At 54.4% G+C, this 25,411-nt stretch overlaps 1 protein-coding gene across 5 annotated transcripts in view; it reads right to left on the minus strand.

Annotated features, from left to right (window-relative positions):
* Positions 1–25,411, minus strand: part of LOC118006666 (TNFAIP3-interacting protein 1) — a 49,805-nt gene that overhangs the window by 1,604 nt on the left and 22,790 nt on the right. For 3 of the 5 annotated variants that reach the window (XM_034999394.1, XM_034999397.1, XM_034999392.1), the window contains 14 exons: positions 24,458–24,543; positions 23,025–23,108; positions 20,211–20,402; positions 16,508–16,602; positions 14,808–14,928; positions 10,623–10,712; positions 8,733–8,798; positions 8,445–8,576; positions 6,280–6,408; positions 4,044–4,175; positions 2,628–2,753; positions 2,078–2,143; positions 1,578–1,769; positions 653–743 (listed from right to left, as the gene is read on the minus strand). In XM_034999394.1, the coding sequence (XP_034855285.1) occupies positions 653–743; positions 1,578–1,769; positions 2,078–2,143; positions 2,628–2,753; positions 4,044–4,175; positions 6,280–6,408; positions 8,445–8,576; positions 8,733–8,798; positions 10,623–10,712; positions 14,808–14,928; positions 16,508–16,602; positions 20,211–20,402; positions 23,025–23,108; positions 24,458–24,543 (1,602 nt within the window). The remainder of the gene's footprint in view (positions 1–652; positions 744–1,577; positions 1,770–2,077; positions 2,144–2,627; positions 2,754–4,043; positions 4,176–6,279; positions 6,409–8,444; positions 8,577–8,732; positions 8,799–10,622; positions 10,713–14,807; positions 14,929–16,507; positions 16,603–20,210; positions 20,403–23,024; positions 23,109–24,457; positions 24,544–25,411) is intronic. The other 2 variants (XM_034999396.1, XM_034999395.1) reach the window with 2 other exon arrangements.

Genomic DNA, 25,411 nt, shown 5'->3' on the forward strand with positions numbered 1-25,411 from the left:
CTTCCTGACCTTGCCTCGCCCAGCTCTCCTTCCCCACCTTGTCCTCGGCTTCTCCAGTCTTCTCTGGCCTTCTCTCCATCCTCCAGTTGGCTTCCCTTCTCCCCTCCCTCCCACCAGGGCCTTTGTATTTGTCATTTCTCTGCAAGAACATCCTCCATTGTCCCCCCTTCACCTGGTTAATGCCATGCACTCTGAGGGTCCCGACTCCAACATCACTGCCCCCCGGCCCAGGTCAGGTCACCCTGCTATCTGCTCTCATAGAAACCTGCTCTCCTTCCTTCACGGCACCTAAGTGCAATCAAAGGCCCGTCTGTGTGACTTTGTGTGTGCATTTTACTCATTTCTTCCTCCCTCACTAGGCAGTAAGCTCCGCAAGGGCAGGAACCATTATCTGTTTGTACTCACGTGGCTTCCCTGGCACCCAGCAGAGCACCTGGCATTTGGACACCACACTCAGATAAATGAATGAATGACTTCAACCCCCTCCCCCCGCAGTCACCTCCCCATCCTCTCAACACTGTTTTGGAACATGAGGTCTCTCTTCCACCAAAAGCAGAAGGTGGTGATATCATCCCCAGACTGGGGCGTTCCTGGCAGGTAAGACATTATCTCCCCAAGGGGAAGACAAGACCCAGGACTGGACCACGCTCACCTGGTTCCACAGGCCTGGCTGTGGGCGAGTCCATCACTTGGGAGCTCTGATTGCGCATGCCTCCAAAGGGCGGCCGCCAGGTGTATTCTGGCTGCAACGAAAGTGGTGCTTAGTAGTCAATAATCACGCTCCAAAGTTACAGTAGTGGCCACCACGCCAGCAAGGCACTGAGCACGTGCTCACCCAGCACAACTGAATCCTTACGACAACCCAGGGGGCCATCCCCATTTTACAGGGAAGGAAACTGAGGCTCAGAGGGGTTAAGAAACTTGCTGAAGGTCATCGAGCTAAGAAGGGGGCCAACCTTCGGTTCTAGGTCTCTATAACCCCAGAGCCCTTCTCCTAAGGCCCGCATTCCACTCCAGTGTAGATTGCCAAGAGGATGTGTGTAAGGACTGGGCAGAGCAGAAGAGCTGGGAGAGGCCAGGCAGGAGGCACTGCCACTGTCCAGGTGGGAGTGGGGACACCAAAGCAGAAGGAGAGGACGGGACAGGTGGCAGGAGCTCTTTGCAAATAAAAGGAAAGAAAGAAGAGAGGGGAGGGGACAGGAATGCAAGGGAAACTGGAAAAGGGGAAAAGAGAAGGAAAGCAAAGGAGGGAATGCACGGTGAGGGCCTGGTACCTGGTTACAAGTGCAAGTTCTAAGAAAAAGTCAAACCCAAACTCTGATCCCTGTGGCCTGCTTGGTTGGAGGGAGCCCTCCTTCCTGCCCTCCCTGAGCCCTTCCCGTCCTACACCAGAGACCCTGAGCGGCTTTGGGCTGGACGGTCCTGCCTGGCTCTGGACATCTGCCTGCACACCACAGTGCGGTTCAGCCAAGAGCCAAGGATGCGGTCTCAGACCCCCTCACTTGGCCTCGCCCTCCGCAAAGTGCGTGGGCTGGCCGCTCCGCGTGTTCTGGACTGAAGGGGGGACACAGACTCACCAGATGGAAGAGGCGTGAGTTTGGGAGCGGGGGTGGGTGCTCCATGGCCATGGGGGGCGGGGGGTAGCGGATCTGGGACCAGTCCTCAAAGCCGTGGTGTGGCACCAGGGCTGGCACGGCCGTGTAGGCATACGGGTAGGCCCCGCACACGTGCTCTGGGGGGGGCTCCATGTGGTAGCGCTCGGCCGAGGCCTGCAAGAGATGTTGACATCGGGCTCTGGCCTGTGACAGGCCATCCCCAGTGACACCCGTCTCCTCTCCCTTTCTCTACTTGGTATCTTAGTTCTCTGAAGGCTGGTCGATGGGCACAGAATATCCACCGATGACAGCTCATGTGTCCCGAGCGCCTACTCTGTACCAAGCACTGTCGAAGTGCTCGACCTGCATTACCTCCGTGATTAGCTGGACAGCTGAGCAGACACTGCCTCTCCCCTCAGACTGTAGCTCCCTGAATGAGGTAAGATGAGGTGAGTGCTGCTTCCTCCCTCAAACCTCCTCACCTTTGCTTTCCTCTTCTGCTGTTTGAGGGCTTCTTTTGTCTTCTCCTCATCTTTGAACGCTTTTAGCTGAGAGGAGGAGGGAGGGAGAGAAGACTGTTGGCTCGGGTGCTTCCTGGCCAGGCCTGGACCCAGGCCGGACTGACGCACGGATGCACGGGGCCGGCACTCTCGGCGGCCCGCCTGGCCCAGCCCGGGGAGGGAAGGCCCCCGTGGGGCAGGGCACAGCCCCGGCTGGTGGCTGCAGGTGAGGCCTGCTCACCGTGGGGGGCCTGAACACAGGTCAGGAGGGCTCACACGAGCCTCCTATTGCTCTGCATCCCTATTAACACCCTTTAGTTCCACTCAGTGAGAGTGGGGGGCTCCGACTGTGGGGGTGGGAGTCAGAGGTCAGAGAGGGGAAGGGACTTGCGGAGGTACGCAGAAATCTGGTAGCAGAGCTGGAAGAACCAGTGCGTGTCCTGACTTCCAGTCTCACCAGGGACCCTCCGATCCACACCCCCACCCTGTGAGGACAGGCTGGTTGCCCCTTCCTTGGCCCAGCTGCTCTCACCTGGGCATTGGACAGGGTGACCTGGGCCTGCAGTTTCTCCACCTGCTTCTTCAGCTCTTCCTTCTCCTCATTCATGCGTTCTCGATCACTGCGCTCCCTCTGGAAGTCCTCCTCAAAGATCTTCACCTGGAGGGGAACAGAGAGAAGGGGAGGGGTGGGGAAGGTGAGGGAGGAGGGGCTCAGGCCGCTCTGGCCCCCTGCTGGTTTCACCCCATCCTCACAGACATTGTGAAGAGGGGAACGGGTGTACCTCTGGCTCCCCACGCCCACCTGCAAACAGGGTAGATCTGGGTCCCTCTATTTTATATTCTGGGCCTCAACATAGGGCTTTATTTAAACAAGGTATCTGTGGCTTAAAAAAAAAAAGGGGGGTCACAAGCCCCCAGCCAGTCCAACCCTTTCATTCTGTTAAGGCCCCCACGAGAGGTGAAGCCACAGGCCCAGAGTGTGGGTGCAAGACTGGAGCTTGTCTCCTGGCTCCCAGAGGACCTACAGAACTCTCCCAAGGCTTCGAGGGTGCCTCGCGGCTCCCTGCTTCTGAGCCTGCACTTTCATATCCCACTGCAGACCAGTGAGACACTGGCCGGGTTAGAGATGGTTTATGAGGCTCCAGAGCATGACGTCAAATGGAAACACATGGGCGAGCCCTAGCCTTTCCAGTTTCCTTTCAGTCCTTCTGTGCCCCTCAAGGAGAAAGTCTCCATTTATGCTCTCACGTCTTTCACATCTTTCCAGTACTTATTAATTTCCCTTCCCTTCCCTCGAAGAGGACTCAAGTTCAGAGTCTTCATCAGGCAAGAGTATCCAGTTAGAGTTTAATAATACTGTTTTTCTTTTACTGTATTTATTGCTTACAGTTACTTTCCATTTGTGGCAAATTATAAACAGTGTTTTCCATTTATAGTAGTGATATAAAGTTCCTTTTTAAATATATTTATTGAAAGTAACTAATTAAAAATTTTTTTTATTATTTTTTAAAAGATTTTTATTTATTTATTTGACAAAGAGAGAAAGAGCACAAGCAGGGGAAATGGTAGAGGAAGAGGGAGAAGCAGGCTCCCCGGTGAGCAAGAACCCGACACAGGGCTCGATCCCAGGACCCCGGGACCATGACCTGAGCCAAAGGCAGATGCTCAACCTCCTGAGGCCACCCAGGTGCCCCTAAAATTTTTTTTAAATATTAGGTAAATAATAGCACAACTGGGGTATAGAGATGGTTGACTCAAAAAGGTGGCAGAGGAATGACCTAGTTAGGGACACAGTGCTAGAAAGGATAAACCTATAACCAGACAGGGGTCCAGGCCAGCAGCCAGAATGTGGACTACTAATTAGAGCTTCCACATGATGCCAAGCCCATTGTGGGTCCTCAGGAATGCTCCAGCTCCCCACTCAGCACCTCCTACCTCTCGGGCTCACCTGCTGTTTCAGCAATTCGTTCTGTGTGACCAGCTCCTGTTTCCTTAGGAGGCCACCAGCTCCTTCTGGGCCGCCAAATGCTGCTGGTGGAGAGGAGGGGGAGGCCTGGATGCTCAGTGCTTCCTCCAGGGCCTGGGATTGGGAAGAAGGGAGACAGGCCCATTAGCAGAAGCCCTGGAAGTTTGGCCCCATTGGAGAGGTCATCTTCAGTGACCGCCTTCCTGACATGAGTGACAATAATAACTGCCACCACCAGGACTATTTAATAAGTGCTACCATATTTATTTACACTCTACACACAACATTTCATTGGATCCTCTCCACGGTCCTATGAAGAAAGACTATGATCGTCAACCCCATTTGACAGATGTGAAAACTGAGGTTCAGAAATCCATGACATGTCCAAAGTCACACAGCTTATAAGCAGACTAACTGGGGGGGTCCTCACATAGAAGGGAGAATCTCCCCTTCCCCGAGCAGGTGCAGCTCAATTCCTAGCACCCAGACCTAGAGAGAATATTAAGCCCTTCGGGGAAGCTTCCATGTCCTCAACCACTGCCTTGCCCTCTGATTCTTGAGCTTTCCAAACCTATGGTTACCAAGCCAATCTTTCTGTCCCCAGCTCTTCTCTAGTTAGATTACACTGGAATTTAATTTGGACTTATTTAGTATTTTGCCTATCTAAGCCTGAAAATGGGCTGAAACATCACCAAACAACATTTTGAAAACAGAAAATAAAAGCACCCTTCTTCTACCACGCTCACAAAATCCTTTCCTTTATGGAAGCAGTGTGCTCAGAACTTAAAAGGTCTCTATTAACGGGTTTTCCCTTCAGCTCGGTGAATGCGGTATTCGAGAACTCTGGAACGCTGCTCAGCACCCACCACGCTCATCGCCACCTGGACTTTAGCCTTCTGCTTGCCACACATTAGCAGTGCCCACAGCGCCTCCCTAGACAGTGGGGGGACAAAGAAAACCTCCCCCAACTTGGGCTTGGGCCCCCGCTTAGTCTCTTTGACTCTCCCAGAAACCCATGGAAACTGCTGAGCCGAGAGTAAGCCCTGGACACTGCAAGGGGAAGTCATGGCTCTACTTTATCCTCCTGCTCCATGTGCCTATTTTTTAGATGAGAAGACTGAGGTCCAGGGACGGGGAGAGACTTGCCTGAGGTCACAAGCAAAGCAGTCACCCACACGTGTGTCTCTGTCCCCCGCAATGCCAGGGAAACCCGGAGGGCAGTGATCCAACCTGAGTGACCTCTAGGATCTGGCACCATGTGCAATATCGTGCCCGGATTTAGGCCTCCAAGTCCCCCAGCTCGGGACAGGTCATTCTTTTTCTGAGAACAGGTCCCAAGGTTCCCCAGACTCGGCAAAATCAATGCTTATCAAACCCCAAAACCAAATAGGAAGGGTTCCCCTAGCAGGGCTGGGGCCCAGTGAATATGCCAAACTCATGACAGAGCCTACTGTGGGCAAGGTCAGGAGGCGGGGGGAAGGCAGACAGACAGGAAAGGAGGCAAAGATGAACCACGGACAACTCCTCCAGGCTTGCAGAGAACGTTTCCTTTCAAAGCTTCCTCTTGTTAGTTCACTCCTTTAACCCCTGGGCTGGAAGGTAGGCAGGGCTGGAAGGTGTCCAACCAGGGTTCAGATGACAAAACTGAGGCCCGGAGAGGCTGGAGTGGGTAAGCTGGGACTAGAACCAGCCCCCAGAGCCGGCCTCACCCCTACCCACTCGCCTTGGCTCAAAACAGCAGGCCTCTGCTTTAAAATCCAGCCTCCGGGCGCCTGGGTGGCTCAGTCGTTAAGCGTCTGCCTTCGGCTCAGGTCATGATCCCAGGATCCTAGGATCGAGTCCCACATCGGGCTCCCTGCTCAGCGGGAAGCCTGTTTCTCCCTCTCCCATTCCCCCTGCTTGTGTTCCTGCTCTCGCTATCTCTCTCTCTGTCAAATAAATAAATAAAAATCTTAAAAATAAATAAATAAAATAAAATAAAATCCAGCCTCCACCCGGATGCCCCATCTCCCTGGGTCCCGATTCTCAAGGGCAGGAACCCTCGGGCCTCTGCTCATCCACTCCCTTCAGCAGGTGTTTCCTGAGCATGCGCTTGGTGCCAGGCACTGTGCCGGGCGCTGGGGGCACACAGGCTGGTGAAGAGGAGCAGCTCCCCCCAACCCCCAGAGGGGAAGACAGATCATCAAACAGGCCATCAAAGGAGATGCAAGGCGCCCACCTTGTTGAGCCTCTGGATCTCCTTTTCCTGGTATTCCCGCTGCCGGGTGAGCGGGCTCAGCTGATCCTGCAGGTACTTGACCTTCTGGCGCAGCTCCTTGGCCTCTGCTGTCAGCTGCTCCTTGTCGGTCTGCAGGGAACACAGGGTTGGTCAGCAGGGAGCCCCTCCAGGAGGCCTGAACGCACCGCACCGCCTGCCCCAGCCCCCCGTCAGCCAGGCCTCCTCTCTGCCTCTCCCTCAGCAGTCCCCAGTGCTCACGTGAAGACACCATGCAGGGCATCAGAGCCGTAATGCCCATACCGTCCTGTCCTCAAGGAAAAGGCAGCTCAGTTCATTGAAAGACTCTGGGTTCTGATACCAGCAACTCTGCCAACGAGCTGAGACCTTGGCCACTGCCACAGTACTCTCTGGTCTATGTTCCCCTCTCTGCCATGGGTCGGGGTCTCTTAACAGGAGTCACGGATGGGTGTCAGGAGGTCTGTGAGCCCCAAAACGGGAGGGAAAATTTTGCCTGTGCAATTTTCTAAGGAGAAGAGCCATAGTTTCCACGAGATTTGCACGGGGTCTTCTGTGAGGCACAGAAGTGATCAACCACTGAGAACACTGAAAGGACCTTTTAGCTCTTACAGCCTCTAAGCCTAGGAGAGAAGACACTTAAATAAATGCAGCATAAAAGGTAGAGAGTGTTCCTCCGCAGAGGAACAAAGTACTGCGAGGTGAAAAGAAAGAGCGCCACAAAGAAACCAGGGAGGGCGTCCAGGTGGAAGACCCGCTCCCACACCCACTATGGAACAGGCAGGGATCCTTCACTGCAGAGGGCCACAGCTGGACTGGCCTTTAAGAGAGCATCAAACCCTAATCCCTGATGTGATGGCAAATGAATGTCCAGAGAGGAGACGTGACTTACCTAAGGCTACACAGTGAGCTGGGGCTAGAAGCCAGTCTCCTAATTCTGGTGCTCCCTCTCCCCTTGCAAGTCAAAGGAAGTGTTTCAAATAGGGGAGGTCAGCCAAAGATTGGGGAGAGCAGCCTTGGGAAGACCTTGTGGGAGGTGTTCTGGACTCCCACTTGAGAGGCTCCAGGATTAGCATGGCCTCTTATCACCATGTGTCCTTAACACTGGGCCACCTCCCCCCCAGCTAACAGGGAGGATGGTCCCATCCTGGGGACTTATCTCACCCACGGATGCAAGCTGGGGGAAGGGACAAAAGAGCCAGGGGTCCGGTGGACAGTCGCAGATGTGACTGCACTTGGAGAAAAGACAGGCAGGGTCCTCCCTAACTAACACACACGTTCAAGGCAAGGGGTGGTCACTGAGGTAGGCTGACCCCTCGGATAAAGCCCCTGGGTGTCACATGCTGACAGAGGGAACTCTGAAATGCAATCCGTGTTGAAAATGGCCATTTTTAAGCTAGGCCAAAGCAGCCTGTGCCCAGTTCCCACGAAGGGGAAGACACTATGACATAAATACAATCTTCCAAGAGTCTGGGGGCCCTGAGGCCTTTCCTTGTTAAGCTCGCCCAGGATCCTGGAGGCCTTGGCTGCTATCGGTCACACACTGACGGATCAGATGCGATTTCTTCAGGGCACCTGCTCCTGGCCCCCCTCAGACTGACCTGGTTCCCCTTTACGCCCTCCCCCCGCTCCCTGGAACTTCTCCTGTGATACTTGAACACACCTGTTCGTATTTGTTTCTGCAATGACTTGTTTCCCACCCGCTGATCTGCTCCCCGCTGAGTCTCTGCGCCCAGCACGGCGCCAAGTGCACGCTCTGTTGAACAGCGGCTGGACGAGTGAAGAAAGGGAGCTCTGTCTAATATTTGAGCCCCCCCACCCCCCCAGACAGCCATCACTACTCTAAACACTCAGCAGCAGCCCACTCCCATCAAGCACCCGGGCAGCCTGCATGTGTCCTTTATACTCTGTGCTTCCCTGTACGGTCCCCTGGTCCGCACCATTTTAAGTGAACAAACAGCTCTTCTGCATGCAAACACGAAAATATGGAACGCGAGAGCTGGTCCAATCTCTCAGTGTTCAGACGGGAAACTGAGGGACAGGGAAGGACAGTGCTTCCGCCTGTGGCCACACGGCCCTTAGCGCCTGAGCCAGAGCTGGAGCCCCCAGGCCTCCTGAGCGGAGCCAGCAGGGACCAGCAGTCAACTCGCCTCCTCCATTTCGATCTTGGACTTGGCCAGGAGGAGCTTCCGGTCAAAGTCACGCTGCTTCTGCTCCCGCTCGGCCTCCAGGTCAGTCACCTGCTTCTGCAGGTCAGCCAGCTTCTGGCGAAGTTCAGTGATCTGGGTTCAAAGGCAGAGAGTGGGAGTGCGTGAGGGAAGGGGTGAACCTCCGAGGTTCCAAGCTCCGAGAAGGAAGCAGCAGGCGAGACGGGGGAGGTCCCGGGAGCACAGCCGGGAACTGGGGCTCAGCCTCGAGTCCCCATCACCCCACACTACCTTCTGCTCGTACTGCTGCTTCATAGACCGGAAATGCTGGTCCCACTGCTTGTTCACTTCGAGCAGCTGTGGGGAGAGACGGGTTAGCAGGAGATAAGCCGCGAAGAGACAAAGAGGGACAAGCCCACGCAGACCAGCTGCCCACGGTGCGCGCGGCATGTGGGGGGCAACGGTGGCCGCGGACGCTTTGCCTGAAACCCTCCCTCCTTGAAGACTCGGTGATCCCCAAGGAGGAGGCTTCATCAGGTGCTCTATTTTATCCTCGCCAGAGACGCAAGGCTAACACCCAAGGAACAGCATGGAATTTTGGCGTACAGTTACACATGTGCGACCGGGATTGCGTACAAAAGCCTCCTTTGTCTCTGAAAATGAAACCCGAAGAAGCACTTGCACAAGCGTGTGTAAGTACACGCGTACCAGGCTGGCCGTCTCGGCAACGTCTGTGTGCCTGCAAAATCTAGAGGACTACCGACACGTAGGAGGTGGGTTAAGAAAATCGTACTACAGACTGAAAATGAGGTGCTGTGCAGGTATTAAGAAAATCAGGCCCCCGATACACTGCTGCATTTCTAAGATGACCCCAATTATTTGCCAGACGTGACAGAACACTTCCTCAGGGAAGAAAAACAATCCCATACCATTAACTACATAAAACAATGGGAATCCCCATTTCAGACATGTTAACATATGACAAAGAGTACTCAGAAGTGAAGAAATATAGTGTATGCTTGATACATAAATAACTACCCTTAAAGATACAGCTAATTTGGGAGGAGAAAAGAAAAACAGTAATCTGCAGTCATGCAGTTCAAGGATATAAACTTTTCTGCTTATTTTAAAAAACAGATTATAGGGCGCCTGGGTGGCTCAGCCGTTAAGCGTCTGCCTTCGGCTCAGGTCGTGATCCCAGGGTCCTGGCATCGAGCCCCGCATCGGGCTCCCTGCTCGGCGGGAAGCCTGCTTCTCCCTCTCCCACTCCCCCTGCTTGTGCTCCTGCTCCCACTGTGTCTCTCTCTCTGTCAAATAAAGAAATAAAATCTTAAAAAAAAAAAACCGATTATACATTAGTAAGTACATAATAAAACTTAGGACTGTTGCCAACTTGTGGGCATCCCTAGGTGGTGAGGTTCTCAGTATTTTTCTAATGAGCATTATGTTACTTTTGTCATCATAACAAAGACCTCACAGCAATACAAAAAGAAAACTAGAACTGATATGCACACATAAGCAAAGACTGAGGGAGGCCTGACCTGCACATGTGCTGGAGGCCCAGGGAGGGCAGCAAGGCCCAGGAATCCATAGGAGAAGCTGAGCTGTGAGGGGAGGAGTGGCTAAGACAACAGACAGGATCGGGCTTCCACCTCCAGTCTGGAAATACTGGCCCGGGATGGGAGATGGAGGAGGCACATGGGCACAGCCTCAACTCTGGAGACTTCCAGCTGGTGAGAAGCAGTGCTACTAGAAGGCGTCGGATCCTCTCCTTCTGTGACAGTCGCCCCCCGCCCCGACCCAGCTTCCCCAGTGACAGAGGAGCCCCAGGCTCCCCATCCCTGATGCTGCCACCTGCCTACCTCATCACAGCCTCCTTCCACCATCCAGGGTGTACCACGGGAGCCTTCCTAAACTATCCCCCTGCCAACAATTTTAGGCCAGGCCCCAAACGCCACCTCTTCCGAGTGACCCTTGTAGGCAGGGGAACTGATTAAGAAACAAGAGCCCAGGACAAGGCAGCAGGTCTCTCCCACGGGCAGATGGTTCCGTGGTCACCATGGCAACTAACCACGGTGACCTGGGATGAGACAGGGGGCCAGGAGGGCCTTTGTCCTGCCAGACCCAGGAGGGAAGGAGAGTCCTCCCTGACCACCACCACCACCCCCTCCAGCCACCTACCTCAGCGCGTTGTTGTTCCAGCATCTTCACCTTCTTCTCAGCCGCACCCAAGGCCCCCACCTCTGGGGTCTTCCCTGCTGCCACACAGGCCTGGGGAGCACCAGAGAACGGCCCTCAGCAAAGCCTCAAAGAACAGTTCTGTCGCCCACTCGGTGCTCCTTGAAGGCCTACACCCAGGGACCCAGCCCTTGGTCTCCCACTTCTCTAATCTGCCCACCGGCCAGGACACCACTACACATCCCAGCCATGACTAAGCCTGCTCTGGAAAGTCTACCAGATCATCATTCCTCCTCCCCTGCCCTCCTGCCCTCCGCTCGCTCCCCTTCCCATGGCCACCTCTTGCCCTGCTCAGACTCCATCTCTAAGGTACTGCCACCATCCCCCACCCAACATCAACCAAAAATCCTCTGACCTAGAAGGCAAGAGTTACAGATTTTTTTTTAACATTTTCTAAAATGTTTACTTATAAAGCTTTTTAGAAAGATATGGAATAAAGACGTGCATGTGTGATCAGTACATGTATGTGTGTTTCCTAGCTCTGTCCTTTGCGAGAGCCTAACACGGTGACACTCCAGTGGCAGTGGGCACACCTAGTGCCCAGATCTTGGTTTCTAAGTGCTGCTCTCCAACAACAAGACATAGGGTTCCTTAGAGAAGTGGTTGATTCCAGGGGCAGGGAAAACATAAGCAAGAATTTGCAGTATCTTGTACCAGAAAATAAGAAAGTGCCTGGACACCTGGGTGGCTCAGTCAGTTAGGCACACAACTCTTGGTTTCGGCTCAGGGCATAATCTCGGGGTTGTGAGATCGAGCCCCATGTCGGGCTCTGCACTGGGGGTGAAGCTTGCTTGAGATCTTTCCCTCTGCCCCTCCGCCACCTCTCTAAAATAAATAAATCAATCTTATTAAAAAAAAAAGGAAGTGCTCAATAATAATATGATGAAGAAGAAGAAAGGCATGTCTTGTGGGTACAGGAGACAACGTGAAAGAGCGTCCCATGGCCAAAGCTGGAACAATCTGAACAAAAATATAAATCATGGTCGTACTGGATTATAACCCAAAGAATAAAATAAATATCCTCGAGTCCATAACTGGTGGAAAGGAATAGCTGAATAAATAAATAAGTGGGGGAGAAGGGATGACTCTCCCCTACAGAAGAATTCCAATTACTGAATATAGAAGGAGCGAGGGAAATTCAAAATCTACGACGGTAATGATGATCTCTGCGGGTGAGACCCACCATGGATACTAAAATTAGTGAGAAGTATAAGGAGAAACAGGATATTTGCACAGACTTAAAGTTCCTCCTCAAAAATAAGTACTTATTAACTACAAGGGGAAAACTGTTCCTTTAGTATGGAGAAACTGACACACACCCCCTCAGCCATGCAATCAGGTGGACAGTGATAAGACACACTGATGTCACGTGCCCTTGCCAGGACGCACCGGGAAGTGCACAGCGTCACTCCTGTGGTGTTCTCGTCCAAGTGCACACCCTTCATCTAATCACAGTTAAGCCCACATTGAGGGACGCGCTACAAAATCACTGGCCTGTAGAACTCCCAAGTGTCAAGCTCGTGAAAGACAAGGCATGGCTGGGGATGGTCACAGACTGGAGGAAGCTAAGGAAATGTGGAGTCCTGGACTGGCGGCGCCCACACGGAACGTGCAGGAGGAGGACGCGAGTGAGAAACTGGTGAAATCTGAACAAAGTCTATAGTTTAGTTAATAGTACTGTTTATTTTCTAGTTTCGATCACCGAACCGCAGTTATGTAACTTGTCAAGGGGGTATGGGAATTCTCTGGACTGCTTTTGCAACTCTTCTGTAAATCTAAAGTTATTTCAAAGTAAAGTTTAGAAAAAAAATTTTTTGAACTAGGAAATGCTGGGGCGAAAGGGCAGAACAGGCTCAGGAGGCCAGCAGCGGAGTGCTGGTTCTCGCTCCGAGTCCAGCCTGAGCCCAAGACCCACACCCCTTCTGGGCCTTGGTACCAGGAGGTCAAACAAGATGGGCTCCAAAGGCCCCAGACTCTGGTGTCCTGTGGGCTTGTCAGCATCTGTCCTGGGGTCACTGCCCACATTCTCTCTATCCCCTGCCTTCCTGCCCCCTCCGCACTCCCCCAGTGCTGGGGTGGGAGTGGAGGGTGGGGCGGGCCATGAGGGCAGAACTCGTGAGGCTCCAGTGCCCCCTGCAGGCTAAGGTCTGTCAGCACACCACAGAACCAGGGAGGAAGGGGAGCGGGCTGGGGAAGCCCTCCAGGGACCCTCGCCTTTCCGGAAGGCAAGAGATGGGCCTGCCCCTAGAAGCCCGCTGCCTCCTTACAGGGCAAGGAGGAAGAGGGGATGGGGGCTCCTGGGGGTACACCCTTAACCTCCACGAAGAAGAGAAGAGTCAGCCCACCCGGCTGCTAGCACCAAAGCGGCCATTAAAAGCAACAGCTGGGCGCCTGGGTGGCTCAGTTGGTTAAGCGACTGCCTTCGGCTCAGGTCATGATCCTGGAGTCCCGGGATCGAGTCCCGCATCGGGCTCCCTGCTTAGCAGGGAGTCTGCTTCTCCCTCTGGCCCTCCTCCCTCTCATGCTCTCTGTCTCTCATTCTCTCTCTCTCTCAAATAAATAAATAAAATCTTAAAAAAAAAAAAAATCTTTAAAAAAAGAAAGCAACAGCTAACGTTCACGGGTTACCACGCGCCCCGCGCTAAACCTACTTCATGGGTATCACGTCACTGAGCCCTCCCACCATCCTTTGAGGCCAGTGTTACCGCTTCCATCTTACAGAAGAAGAAACTGAAGCCACACGGTTGGTCTACGTAACTCATCCAAGGTGGCCGTGCTGGCCAGAGGCGGAGCCAGCATTCAGGCCGCGTGTGGCTCCAGGGGGCCAGCTCCGCCACCGCCGAAACACACGCCCCCCGCGGGCCCTGCCTCCCCGGCAGGCTGCTAGGATGAGCTGGACCTCCGGGGAGTCGAGCGGCAGGAGCGGACACCGAAGCGCTCGGGAAAGTGAAGAGGCCTGCCCACTGAGTCCCACACCCGTGGTGGCTCAGGGAACGCACGGGAGACCGGGGGCTCCACCGGGCACTTGCACAAGAGGACGGCCAAGGCAGGCTCTGCCCTGAGGGGTAAATGGAGGAAGGGAGGGGCTTCACGGGCTGGAGTGCAGACCGTCATTTAACAGCATGGGTCTCTGCCGCACTGCTGGTGGCCTGCTGGCGGGTGATGCAGGGATCTTGATGACAGGAAGTCACGTGACCTCTCCACACCTCCTGCCACGGCTGTGTCATGGAGTAATTGGCCCGGCCCTGCCTAGCATACGTGCAGAGCGGAGATCCAAATAGGATGACAGATTTGCAAGTCCCAGGTACGTTCCCCATTGCCACATAGTAACGAGAAATTAAGTTATTAAGGTAATTGTTGCTATTACATAGGTGTGGGGTTTGTTAAAGATGTTGAGTCCTGCTGTGCAGCCATTAAACCCCATTAAAAGGGGAAAACGTGTCAGGAAAAAGCTGGGACTCAGCTCTGCAGGAAGGGGAAAGGCACAGACCGGGCAAGGGAGGAGAGCCAGCTCGTGCCAGCTCGTGCGTGGGAACTGGATGTGAGCCACAGCTGGGAGCGGCCGTGGGAAGGGGTGCCCGGCCATGGCAATGTCAGCTAACCCCTACTTCTCTCCAGGTCAGAGGCCCCAGGACGCAATCCCAGGAGCTTACCAGAGTCCCCTGAGGGGCTTTCTCCACCCAACACCCTAATTCTGCCAGGAATATCTGAGATGTTAAACTGACTTTTGAGACCCACCCAACAGAGATCTTCACAAACGGGAACACGTTTAGGGAATGTGCCCAGACCGAGCGAAGGACTCGACACCACTTTCTATGAGCAGTGGCCAAAGGAACTGGAGCTACTCAGCCTGGAGAAGAGAAGGTCTGTGGGGGCCACCGAGCCATGGTCATGGCCAGCAGCCCGAGCGTGTATGCCAGGGGATGGGATGCGGAATGAGGGCTGAGGAGTAGAAGCTCCAGGGGCGCGGGCTGTCAGGCTAAGCTAAGGAGACGCTGTCTATCGAAAACCTTGTAAGAGGGATGCTGGCTGCAGCAGGAGATGGTGGGCTCACTGCCATGGGACGCAGCAGCAGAGGCCTGGCCCTGGTGATCGAGGATGCCATGGAAGGAGTTTCTGGGCACGTACCTGCTGCTGTCCGGCCACTCCCTTCTTGCCTGTGCCTTCTGTCTTTGGTGAGCCTGGCTGCCCACAGGCATTCTCTTTGCCACAGCTCATCAACAACTTCTTGAGCTCCATATTTTCCTCCCTGGGTCAGAGGCAAACAGAGAGGTCACATTGCTGGCCCTGCGTTAAGGAGGCTGGGGTCCTCGGACCTACTACTCATCTGAAGTGTAGCTGCATCCTGGAGAAGAAGCAGGACCCTGAAACCTGCCCTTGGGGAGAACAAAAGAAGGCATCCCTAGGCCCCTTTGCTGGCAATCTGGGCTTCTCTAGAAGTCTCTGGTCATCAACAGCAGGGTTTCCCAATTGTGTGAGGTCTGCATACATGAGATCTCCAGGATGCATCCAAACCTGCATTAAACGACCCTGATCACGCTCCAGGGAGAAAGGTACACCCTTTCCAGTCAGTTTCAAACTTCCTGTGTGGAGCAGGGAACAGTCTTAGCTGAGGCTAACAGGTCTGGAGCTCTCCTCCAGGACATGCTGGTCTGCGTTGTTCACAGGGAGAGGGCAGGCTTCAGGCTCAGAGCCTCCCGTGGGTCGCGGCACTTGGCCAGAACTTAGTAACACCCCTCCATGTTCATTTTATTTATTGTTGGGGTTGTCTTCTATTCATTGCAGGTAATGCTGTTTTCCATTAACCCCAGGGCAAGTTTTCTTTATCATAATTTTAAGTAAAAACATGATTCAAATCAAAGCAAATTCTTAAATCAATAAGGTAGGTGACATAGGACATAATAAAAAGTGTTGATGTGGGTTCAGGTATGACTGAAATAGGGAAAATATTTACGTTGTATCTGCCAGCTAAGTTTCCATGTAATAATAGAAAAACAGAGAAGTCAAGTGGCTTTCCAAAGGTCACACAGCAGGGACTTGCACTCATGCCTTCTAGTCATGAGTCTTTCCTCCAGCCTGCGGTCTTAGATCCATGGATGGAGTCATTATGGCTCTAACACTCCCAACTGTTAGGCCATGCGGAAGTAAATACACATATGCTGACTCAAAATGGCACAGTGAATCAGTAGTTACACATTGCGCTCCCTGGGCCTCAGTCTCCCCTCTGCACAATGCGGGGTCTGACCTGCCTAACCTCGAGGGGCCCTTCAAACTCTGACAGTCAAGAGCAGTGTTTCTCAAGTGTGATCCTGGGTCTACCTACATTGGAATCACAGAGGCCCTCGGGAAAATGCCTAGGCCTGCCTCATCCACTGAATCAGGATCTCAGCAGAGGAGGGAGGGGTGGGAGTGTGAACGTGTAATGCCTTCCCTGACCCTCAGTGATCCTGAGACATAATGAAATCCGAGAGCCAGCAGGCAAATGAGGGACCCCTGACGGTCAGCAGGAAGACGGCAGGACACGATGGTGACCAGCAGAGGGCAGCAAAGCGCTGAGCCCTTGCCCAACAGCAGGCAGGCCGCTCGCTGTTACCAGGCTAAGGGGCCAAGTTCCCAAGGAGCACAATTTGTGCGGACCTTCTTCTGAAGCTCTCAAGGCACTCTAGAACAGTATTAGAAGGGCCGGAGAAGGTGCCCAAGGAGAAGGACCAAGAGACCTGACATCCAAAGCCTCAGAGCCCTCAACCCTCAGCCCAGAAATCGGTGCCAGGTACTACCCCTCTCCTCCTGCCCGTCTGACTCCTCGCTCCTGAGGAGCTTGGACTTACCACAGCCTCTCAGCAGCCTGATCCCGCTGTTCCAGGCCCTTGTCCAGCTTGGCCTTCAGGGCCTCATTCTCCTTCCGCAGCTGCTCACACAGGGTCTGCACGGCAGAGGGGTAGACAAGGGGCAAGGTGAGGGAAGGGGTGCATCCCAAATGCAGGCTGAGGATGGAGGACAGGGGAGGGGCCATAGACACACCAGGTCCCAACACATTATCCCCTTTGCGTGGCCCTCACCCAGGCCCTCTCAGGACAGCTGGGAATCCAGGTGCTAGGCCCATGCAGGCTCCTCTATGCATCCTCCCCCTCAGGAGCCAGCCATGAGGATGCCTGACCAAGAATCAGCCACAGGACCTTCTGGTCTTACTAGGCAGAGGGCTCCATCCCTCCTCCTCCTCCACTGCTATTCCCACAGCGTAGAACACCCTTCCTCACCAGCCCTCCCCCAGCTGACTTCTATTCCTGCTTCAGGTCTTAGCCTAAACATCACGTCATAGAGCAAGCCTCCCCGACTCCCACACCTCGGGTGAGTGAGGTCACTGCCATTATCCTTGCTCACAGGCCCCGTTCTCACCCTGCTTAGGACTTGTGACAAGTACAGCTGAAGAACCACCAGTCTGTGAGCGCCCGGAGGCCCAGGACCCCCTCCCCGCTCTCCTGTCCGCTGCCAGATCCCCAGCCCAGCTCAGGACCTCACGCAGCCAACGCTCAACTCTGCTGAAGGAATGCCCGACTGCATGACGGAGGGGTCCAGTGAAGGAACCAACAGTGAGGAGAGGAGTCCTAGGAGGCCTGTGAGCTAGTCAATCTGGAGAATGTCAGAGGCTTCTGGTGTGGCCAGATGGCAAGACAGGGCATTCGGTCAAGACCTCAGCAAGGTCTCAGGTGTAGCTCGGGCTTGCTTCACTTCGGAGACACAGATCCCCCCTCTCCGCATGGGGACAACGTTCCTCCTCTGCCTCCTTTACAGACAAGCAAGAGCCCTGGGGTGCAAGGGCCCTGTGGCCTGCTGGTCCCCTGATGCTATCTGAGGACTCCTGCTGGGAGCACGGCGATGGGATGGGGCATGGAAGATGGGACGGCCAGGCCCAGGGAGGGCAGGGGTGCCGACTAGGAATGTGCTGCAGGTGTCGGTACGAAGTTACTCCCTCTTCCGACAAATACTCAGTGAGCACCTAGTATATGTCACGTCCATGGCCAGGTGCTCTTCTGCTCGCTGCTCGTGGGAGCTGCACGGCTTCCCCAAAGCTACTTAACTCATCTCTGTTTTAAAAGCAGCCAGTGCAGGTGATGTGATGTGCATGAGGTTGCACAGCTGCTAAGAATCACCACTGGGACTGTACTCCATGTGGCAGACGGAAAGCGGGGTGTCCCCCGCTGCCCCCCGCCCCCCGCTGTGCCGCGGGCGCAGAGAGGGGCGGGAAGGCCTGTAGCCCGTGGCAATCACCGCCTTCCATGGCTCCCTTCCGGTTCCAAGCCCCGGGCTCTCTGCCATCAGCTGACTACTCCTGGCCCGTGAAAGTGCGCAGCCGTGACATGAGTCCACTTCTGGGCTGGCCCAGGCACAACTCTCCGGTCTCTCTCTCTCGTGCCAAAGGGCACGAGATGCCGGGCTGTCTGTCGGCATGGGCCGCTCAGTAACTGAGGAGCAGAAACAAGCCCCAACCACACGGAATCTGAGAGAAAACTGCACAGTAGCCAGGGAGATTTCAGAGTTGCCTGTTTCCACAGCAAAACCCAGCCCTTTCTGGCTAACACAGGGGAGACCCGGGAAGGCTGCGTGGAGGAGACAGCCTGGAAATGGAGGCTGGTAGGACACGAGGGATCCGAGGCCGAGAGGACAGAACACTACCGTGACTGGTTCCAGTGTCTAGCAGAGGCCTTGCACCATACGTGCCTTTGACAGTGTTTGTTGAGTGAACCAAGAAACAAATCAATGAATAAATGAGGAGGAACTAGATTAATGTGCCTCCACCCAGAGGCTAGACAAATACCCAGGATGCCACGGCCCTGGGCAGGAACAGAATATCCTGCTCCCAGTCACTAAGGGAAGGCCGGGACGAGGACTCGTGTGCTGTCGACCTCCCAGTTCAGAGGGCTATTTTCTCCGCGTCTCTGGGCAAATGCCCCAGAAACGAAACAGCCGGTGGAGGGAGGATGTCACTAAGATCATCACCTTCCATCAGAGGGGCCAAGAGAGCTTACCTGTGAGGTCCTTTGATCACTCACTCACTCACCCGCTCAAAAATGTGCACGAAACACCCGCTAAATGCTGGGCACTGGGATACAGTGGTGAATATGACAGAGAAGGTGCCTGCCCCGCCTTGTGAGCCTTATATTTGAGCAGGGAGCGCAGGGGAAAAAAAATGAAGCACAAAGTAGATAAACCACCCAAGAAGATAAAGTTATTAACAAACTATGGTAAGAGCCAAGAAGGCAACACACACAGGAGCTCGAGATATAAAAAAATACGAGAGTTTGGCAGGACCCTCTTTTAGGAGGCCCGGTATCAATCGCCATTTCAAAGCCAAAAAGTTGACACTCAAAGTGATCTCACCAAGAACGGGTGCAGGGCACCATCTTCACCTCCCCAGAGCTCGGCTCGGACACCTCTAAGCCTCTGTGATAGCAGAAAGACTTCTCCCTCAGCCTGGAACCCCCAGGCCCTCACTGTGTCCCCCACTGACTCCCCTCAACATGCCCTTCCCTCATGGTGGGATGGGAGTCCTGCGTTCTCCCTGGAGTCCTCTGCCCCTCACCTCTCTCCTCACACCTGTCTCCAGCCTGGACCCCCCTCCGGCTCTTGTCAGCCCAGCCCTTCCCGAGGTCACACACAGCAGACTCCCCCCTCACCACTGCCCCCAATCAACTGGACCATCTTGAATGTCTGCTGACACGAGTGAGACCATAGATCCGTGACCGAACAGTGACTGGCACAGAGGGAGGAAGGAGACTTCAGGTTATGCCTTGTCACTAAGGTGACAGGCACTCAGGTCCTCCTAGAGCCTCAGTTTCGCTATCTGGGAATCCTTCCCTACCCAAGGCCCTTGAGGCTAAGATCCCCTGCCCAGTACAGATGACTGATGCCCACGAAACCCTACCAGTGACCACTTGCTGTGTTTGAGGCTGCCCTGGCTGCTTCATTAATACAGCAATCCCAGGAGGCAGGCATTCCCAACTCCATGTTACTGAAAGGGACAGTGCGGGACAGAGAGGATAAGTGACCTGTCCATCGTCATACAGCAAAAAACCCCAAAAAGTCACTACTAGAACCAAGGACCATTCTATTCCAAGGCCTGGCCTGGCCTAGGAAGGAATCTGACTTCACTCCCACGATGCAGGGAGGGTTGGGAGGCAGGTGAGGATGATGCTTCGAGCATGGGATTTAGAGCATGATAGGCTGAGGTCTGAATCCCAACTCTTCCACCTACTAGAGGTAGGACTGCTACCAACCTGCCCACATCCATGCCCCGGTGGTATCCCCAGCCATGAAATTTGCATTGCCCACCCACGTTTTCCAATTTCCTTCCTCTTCCTCGTGCCTTCCCACACCTTCCTGACCTTGCTCACCACCCTGAAAGGTAAGCCCGGAGTCAGCCCCCAACGTCATCCTCAGAGGTGCCTGTGGTACCCCTGGCTTCCCAGGAAGAACGGGGGCAGGTGGGGGGGCACACCTGCCGTCCGCGGCCCCCCTCCTAGCTGGCCTCACCTGCAGGATGGAGGTGCGCTGCTCATTCTTGTGCACTTTGGAGGCCAGCCGGTTGAATTCGAGGGCCATGCGGCCCAGGTGCGTGAAGAGCTGGGTGCGGTCCGGCTCCTCGGCGCACACGCTCAGTGTGGTCTCCAGGCGCTGCAGATGCAGCATCAGGTTGCTGTCCTCGTGGGGTGGGGGGTCGAACGCCTGGCGGGAGGGAAGGCACACCGACCACTCATCACCGGCCATTCTCCCTTGGTTTCCCCATGCCTCATGACTCAGTTTCCCCTCTAAGCCTCGCTCAGCCCAGGGAAATTCTCCAGTTACACAGGTTCCCTGTCTGGGGCTGACTCATGGGGCAGGACCTGGGACTCCCAGGCCACAGGCTGGCTTACCAGCAGCAGGCCACCTTCCTCCCACACTCTGGGCCTCACTGAGTGCCTGTGGGTAAACCACTCATCCACCAGGCCTCTAAATCCTCCTCTACTAAATGTACACACACTCCTCCCTTCCCTTCTACCTCATAGGGTTCTTATGAGGGTGAATGACATGTGAAAGCTGCAAGCTCAGGAGAGGGGTGTCACTCTATAAACAGCACTGCTTCTTCGGTTCCGGGACCCTTGAGCAGGGAGCCATGCAGAGACCAAAACTGTCTGACTTTTACGTCTACAGGTGTGTCTTCTAGGGAACGGTCCAAGCATTTACCAACTCATCAGAGAACCCCAGAGTCAAAACGGGTCAGGAACCATTGCTTTAGAGGGTTCAAAGAGTCCCAATCTAGTAAAGTATATAAGAAATGAAGCAAACTGTGGGAGTCCAATCTCAATAATCAGTCTCTCTCTCTCTCTCTTTAGCCACCTCTCCTCTGCCTAGAACATTCTTACCAAAGACAATGGTGCCCTAGTTATGCCAACACCATGCCCAAGGATCCTCACTGGCACCTTACAGCTCACCGCATCGAGCCCCGCTCCCCTGACGGGTATCTGAGTCCCCACCTTCCCCTGCCTGAGCCTCTACATACCAGGCCCCGTGCCTCCTCAGTCTTCATTCCCGCAGTATCCCCTCTGCCCATCCTTCCCAGCCCTGCCCACGTTTCAGCTCCTCTAGCAGCCTCCCCGAAACATTTATGGAAGTCACAGACGTCAGTGCCATGGGGAGCCTCAGGGCTCAGGCTGAGAAACCACAGCACGGGCAGAAGGAACTTGTCCGAAGTTGCCCAGTGATTCAGCGGCAGAGCCAGGACTGGAATGTAGGCTTCTGACTCTTGATCCAGTTCAGTGCCCTGCCACACGGAGCTCCCTTGTCTCTGTGCTCCGCGGCCTGGAAATGCCCTACGGCCACAATGCGGTGCTCAGCGAATGCCTCCGTAGCATTGTTAGCCCCTTCTCCTAACAGGAGGGAAAGCTCCTGCTTCAACTGGGCATTCATTCCCCACTGACTCTTCCCACAAAGGATCTGAGGTGGTGAACGCTGCTCTATTTAAGGCTCATGAACTGCTTCATGCCTACGATGTCTCCCACCAGCCTGCAAGCTCCCAAGGGGCAGGGAGGCCGTCTTGCCTCTGCTTGGCACAGACTAGGCACATGGTGGGGCTAAGAAGGAACTTATTAACAAGATGGTTAACTACTGGTCCAAGTGAGAGAGTGAAATACTCTCTGAGCCGGGGGGGTGAGGGGGTGGGGGGGTGGGGGAGTGTCTTTCCTCCTCAACCAGCATCTCAGAACCTTCAGGGATAGAGCAGGAGAACCCTTCTGATACTCAGACCTACCTGATACGGTGAGGAGCCGCTTGTCACTGAGGGCATGCTAGTGTAAGCCGGATGACCACTTGATGGGGACCTTGCACGGGGGGGAGGGGAAACTAACAGATACAACATGCCACCAGTGAACTAAGGAGCAACATCTGCCCCCTAGTTCTTGGTGGGAGGAGGAAACAGAGACCATGGGGAAGAGTCAGGCCACTTACTGCCTTATAACCACCACCAAAAAAATCTCAAAGTGGACACGGAGGGAGAAGGAGGAGAGGACAGCACTTTAAGACTTTTCAAGAATGTTCTAGACCAGGGGGCGCCTGGGTGGCTCAGTTGGTTCAGCTCAGGTCATGATCCTGGAGTCCCGGGATCGAGTCCTGCATCGGGCTCCCTGCTTGGCGGGGAATCTGCTTCATCCTCTGACCCTCCCCCCGCCACGCTCGCTCTCTCAAATAGATAAATAAAAATCTTTATTAAAAAAAAAAAAAAGGATGTTCTAGACCTTTTGCATGGTTCTCCACTAAGTCTGCCATTTTAAGAGACAGCAGAGGGGGACACAGTTGGAATAAAGGCAACAAGTAGGGTAAGATAAGGAAAGAGGATGCTGGATAGACACCTCCAGAGCTGAAGGAGTGTGTGTGTGTGTGTGTGTGTGCATAAATGCCCTGAAGGGGTGCCTGGGAGGAACAGAGAGCCTGCACAAAAGGGTAAATCACCTGCCTTAAGCTGTTCTGGGTTTCTCTGGCCCTTTCTACTCCAGCCAGGCTAGGAGCCCACAGGCCCAAAAGCTGAGTCATAGTGTGTGGAGGTGCCCAGCACAAGGCCGAGACCAGCAGGGCTGGCAATGTGCCCAGACTTTCTCAATGGTCCGGTGCCTGGATGGCCCCAGTAGGGGAAGTCACCAGCCAGGAATTTGCATATGTGAGCGAGAAGCACCCCCTGCCCTGGCCCCTTATGTATCCCCAAGTGACTCCAGAGTGCCCAAGGGATCCGAGTGGATCCTGTGCCTCTCCACCAGGGCCAGGTGACTGAAACAGAGAGGAGACGTGGGATGAGCCGGGGACCCGCCATCTACTCACCATGGTGTTTCTGGGGTGGCCGCCGCTCGCTGGCGAAGAAGTCTGTTCCTCAGCGGGGACCACTTCAAATTCAGAGGAGGTGCCCTGTACAGAAAGGGAGTTAGGAACTGCCTGAGAGGAAAACACCTCGCCCCTCCTCCGGGGCCTCGTGACAGAGCAGCAGTTCATCCGGGCAGCCCCTCCACGTGGAGGCTGAGCTCACGGGGCAACTCCATATCACTTCCTGTGAGACCACAGAGCAGGATTCCCGCACCCCACTGTGTGATCTGAGGTCACTTTCCCCTCCGCGGCCAGTTCCCTCATCTGCAGAACAGGGATATTGGACTAGTGACCTTGAACCACTAGCACTTTACAGCTGTATTCTCTTTTAAGGGCCTTGCACTTTTTAAATGTTTTCACAAATTCCATTGTTTCTCAAAGCAACCTACAGAGAGGTCAGAGGGCTATGTCCCCTTCGGACAGACGCGGAAACCGAGGGCATGTCATTAGTTCATGCAAAAGCAGGCAACACAGAGAGCAGTTAATATGGCCACCACAAGGTAGTCCCGTGCCAGCCTTGCCAACCCAGTGCCAGAGATCCCAGAGGAGTGGACCAATCTGCAATGAGTCCTAAGGGTACACCAACAAATTTGGAGAGACCTCCAGGGTTCACCCAAAAGCAGGGTGGTCAGGGACTTCCAGACGATTCACACCTCTCAGCCATACCAAGTGGAATGCACTGGTTGTGCAACCAACGGATAGGCCACTGATTCCCCTCAACCCGGAACTGGCTCTGGGACTGCTATTAAATCTGGTCTCCAAGGACTATCCCAGCCTTCCCTCGTCCCAGGAATGGGCAGACACATAGAAGGATCTCTGCACTCAGCTTTGGCTGAGCCTCCCGGCCACCAAGAGCCCAGCTCTGGATCTCAGCCCTGCCCGAGAAAGTCTCCCTTTCACCTCCACTTCCCAGTGGTCTGTGCGACCTCACGACAAAACTCTCTTCCCTCTCTGGACCTCATCTGTAGGATGAAGACCCTACACAATATGGCCACTAGGGTCCCTTCCAGTCCTAGGATACCAAGAAGAAATTCTCAAGGCAAATCTGGAGAAGACACTTTCTGAACGCCCTTGGAGAATGAGAGTTCCAGGTCACATCTATCCACTCTCCCAGCACTGTGCACAGTCAACACAGGGTTGGCCTTACGCAACTCTGCAGATGGGAGGAACGCCTTGTGCATCCCGGGGTCTTCCTGGTAAGTGTTAACTATGACCTTCGTTTGAAAACAGGGAAACCGAGGCCCCAGGGAGACAGAGATCAACTTGTCCAGTATCACCTAGCAAGTCAAAACACAAGTTTTTTGACCTCAACCCTCTCTCTCCAAGTTCTTGTATCTGCCAATGGGCCCTTGAGGTCCAGACAACTTTCAGCCATGACTCCAAATGGAACTTACGCTGGATGGAGGTTTTTGGACCGGCTCTGGTTTGTCGCTGGGGTGTGCAGGGTCAGCAGGCGGTGCTGGGCCACCTGTATCCTTTCCTGGAAAATTGAGAACACATGGATAAGCAGCAGGAAAAGGGGGGAAAGCCCACATACCATGCCCTCGAGGACAGCCTGGGCCAGAAGAGTTCTCTCCCTACATGAGTCTTGGAAAATGGGAGGTGGTCCCACCAGGGACCGGTAGCCTAGGAAAATGACTGAAATGATGAGATAGAGCCTGGGCTCAGGCTCTATCTGAGACAGATAGAGACAGACCATCTTCTTTGGAATTGCTGGGAAAATCCCAAGGTGGCCACTGCTCCTCGCTACCCTGGACCTGCCTTGGTGATGACAAAGGGGACACTTTACGATTAACAAAGTATTTTTATATTTATCATCTCAGCCAGTTCTTGGGTCAGCTCGGTATCTCCATTTTCAAGTAAGAAAATGGGACGCAGGGAAAGGTCACCAACCAGCGCACAGTCACATGGCCAGCCACGGCAAAACCAGGGCTCAGACTCGGCCCTCCCTCTGACCTCCTGGAGCCGCTGGAGGGTGGCTGCACCTCTCCCTCGGGGGGTGGGCCCGGCGCCAAGCTGGGACTCTGCAATCACCGCTGAGTGGACCAGTGGAGGCTGGAAGCGCCCACTGATTGCAGCACAGTGGACTCTGGTCTCATCACTTTCCTCCACTTGTCCATTCAGCAAATGTAACCACCAGCCAGCGGAAGGCCGGCACACCGGCCTGGGCAAAGACTGGAGGAGGGCTGCAGCAGAAGGCACCTGAGCCTCATGTGTGGGGACCTTTTCTTTCCTTGTCCCCGACCTTGCCCTGTACTCGGAGACACGCTGAGGAATGCACGGTGACCCCACTCGGGACTGCAAGCCTTCCTCATAGCCAATGCTTTCCTTTAATAGGTAGTATGCAT

The sequence above is a fragment of the Mirounga leonina genome, unplaced genomic scaffold (assembly GCF_011800145.1).
Source record: "Mirounga leonina isolate KUSES-001 unplaced genomic scaffold, KU_Mleo_1.0 Mir_98, whole genome shotgun sequence".
In the NCBI taxonomy this organism is placed as follows: Eukaryota; Metazoa; Chordata; class Mammalia; order Carnivora; family Phocidae; genus Mirounga; species Mirounga leonina.